At 44.3% G+C, this 2098-nt stretch overlaps 1 protein-coding gene across 1 annotated transcript in view; it reads left to right on the top strand.

Annotated features, from left to right (window-relative positions):
• The first annotated feature begins 598 nt into the window (after positions 1–598).
• Positions 599–2098, top strand: part of bsna (bassoon presynaptic cytomatrix protein a) — a 293110-nt gene continuing 291610 nt past the window's right edge. Inside the window, exon 1 of the mRNA XM_060931696.1 lies at positions 599–731. Coding sequence (XP_060787679.1) covers positions 599–731 — 133 coding nt within the window. The remainder of the gene's footprint in view (positions 732–2098) is intronic.

Here is a 2098-nt window from a genome sequence, read left to right as displayed (position 1 = left end):
ACAGAGGGCAACATTATCGTACAAATACGACAATTATCGTACATCTGGCAACACTGCAGAAGAACGTCTCTCTCTCTCTCTGGGTGAAACCATTTCAAAATTGGGTGGGGTGGGGTGGGGTGGGGTGTGAAATAACGTAAATAACGGTAGGTCGAGATGAGATGAGATGAGGGCTTAGTATCTCTGTAGATAGATGATTGAATGTCAAAAATGTGTTTTAATAAATAATTCTTTTTAAAATAGGGGGGCAACTGTGGTGGCAAGACATATTTTTACAGTGGCAACTGCCACCTTTTGCCACCCCTTAAAACCGCGCCTGTCTAAGGTAGGCCCAAGAGCAAAAATATTTTCCTCCATCTCACGGGCAAAAGCGTGTGCATGAAGCGCGCGCGTGTGTAGTGGTGGTTGCGCGTCAGCTGCGCGTGCTCATCTCTCGCTCCCGCCTCCTCCAGCTCACGCGCTCAGCACCAGCTCAGGCTCAGAAAGAGAGGATGATGGCGGAAGATGAGCATCCTATTTGAGTCCGCGATATAGCTATATTTTTACATATACTACGCAGAACCTTAAAAAGTCGAGCTTTGAAGATAAAAAAAAGGCAATGGGGAACGAAGCCAGCCTTGAAGGTGGGGAAGGAGGCTCTGCGCTTGCTGTGTCAGGAGCTCCAGGATCCGTTTCAGCACCACCAGGCTCTGGACAGCACATCAAGCCTGTGAATGGCGCTGCGGCCGGTGGTGGAGCTGCTATGGGAACAGGGGCGGCGATGAACAGGTAAAGTGGGAAACATGCATGCTGACCCGTATTAATACCGAGGTAGACCAGCAGAAATGTTAAATAAATAAATAAATAAATTCATTCTTCACACATTTGCATGATGCTATATGGTTAAAAAGGCCTAGCTATGGCCGGCAAGCACAGCGTCACGCATAGTTCATAATATTCGTGTGTAGGTTCAGGTTCATCGAAGTGGCACGTCCTTGTCTTCTGCTCTCTCCAATGAATTACGCTCGCAACGCCCTCAGTCGTGTGTGTGTGTGTGTGTGTGTGTGTGTGTGTGTGCGCGCGCGGGCGCGCGCTCGTGTGTGTATGCCTCGCATGCCATTCATACTCTCTCTGCACGCTACGGTATATGGAACTGCTATTTCTCAGAACGGTCACGCTTCATGTAAGAGGAAAGATGAACTAACTAGGACATTTAGGTTTGGATGACACACACAGCCCAAATGCGGCGAAACATTTCCGCAAGAGGATATATTTGATGCTGACGCGCTGGTTGCAGTGTGTGTGTGTGTGTGTGTGTGTTTGTGTGAATGAGAAGAGCCTGCTGTGTCGTCGTGCGTAGCATCAACGTTATTCCCCTAGGCATCCTCATTTCGTTGTCAAAACCGTAGACTACATCCGACTGATGTATGCATTAATACACCCAGTATGTTCATCAGTCGTTTAAAATGCTTTTTCCATGCACAGCTGTGAACACAGGAGTTCAGTTCCTCTGTGTATGACTGCAATGTAGGCCTAATTAAAACACTGAACATTTCTCACGAAAATGTTGGCCCTTTGTGTTTTCTTCCATAATTTGTCAGCAGTGTTTTTGAGACTCCGCATGCATTACATAAGAGCTTTAGGAGAGCCCTGAGTGCATAGCTCTATAAACAGCAAAAAGCGACTGAATCTATTAAAATTCTGAAAGGGGAACTTTGCAAATTGTCATCTACATATAGGCGTAGGAGAGGAACAGCCTAAAAGGCACTTCTATTAAATAGTAATAACACACCAAAACAAACAAACCAAATCAAATACAAACAAACCGACCAGTGCATGTAAACGAGCAAGAGTTTGTGCAGCATGTTCACTTACGCGTCATCCATCCACCCTCCTATTCATGTGCGATTTGAACATTTGTTTCAACACCTGGTCTGTTACAGTAATGACAGCAAGTCGCAGAGCGCTGCGCAAGAAAGGTTTCAAAGGTTGCTTTTAAAATGTTAAAAAAAAAAAAATATATATATATATATATATATATATATATATATATATATATATATATATATATATATATATATATATATATGGCAGCACAGTGGTGTAGTGGTTAGCACTG

Source organism: Neoarius graeffei, chromosome 10 (assembly GCF_027579695.1).
Source record: "Neoarius graeffei isolate fNeoGra1 chromosome 10, fNeoGra1.pri, whole genome shotgun sequence".
Classification (NCBI taxonomy): domain Eukaryota; kingdom Metazoa; phylum Chordata; class Actinopteri; order Siluriformes; family Ariidae; genus Neoarius; species Neoarius graeffei.
Note: the sequence above shows the minus strand (reverse complement) of the source record. Positions and strands in the feature narration are given on the sequence as shown.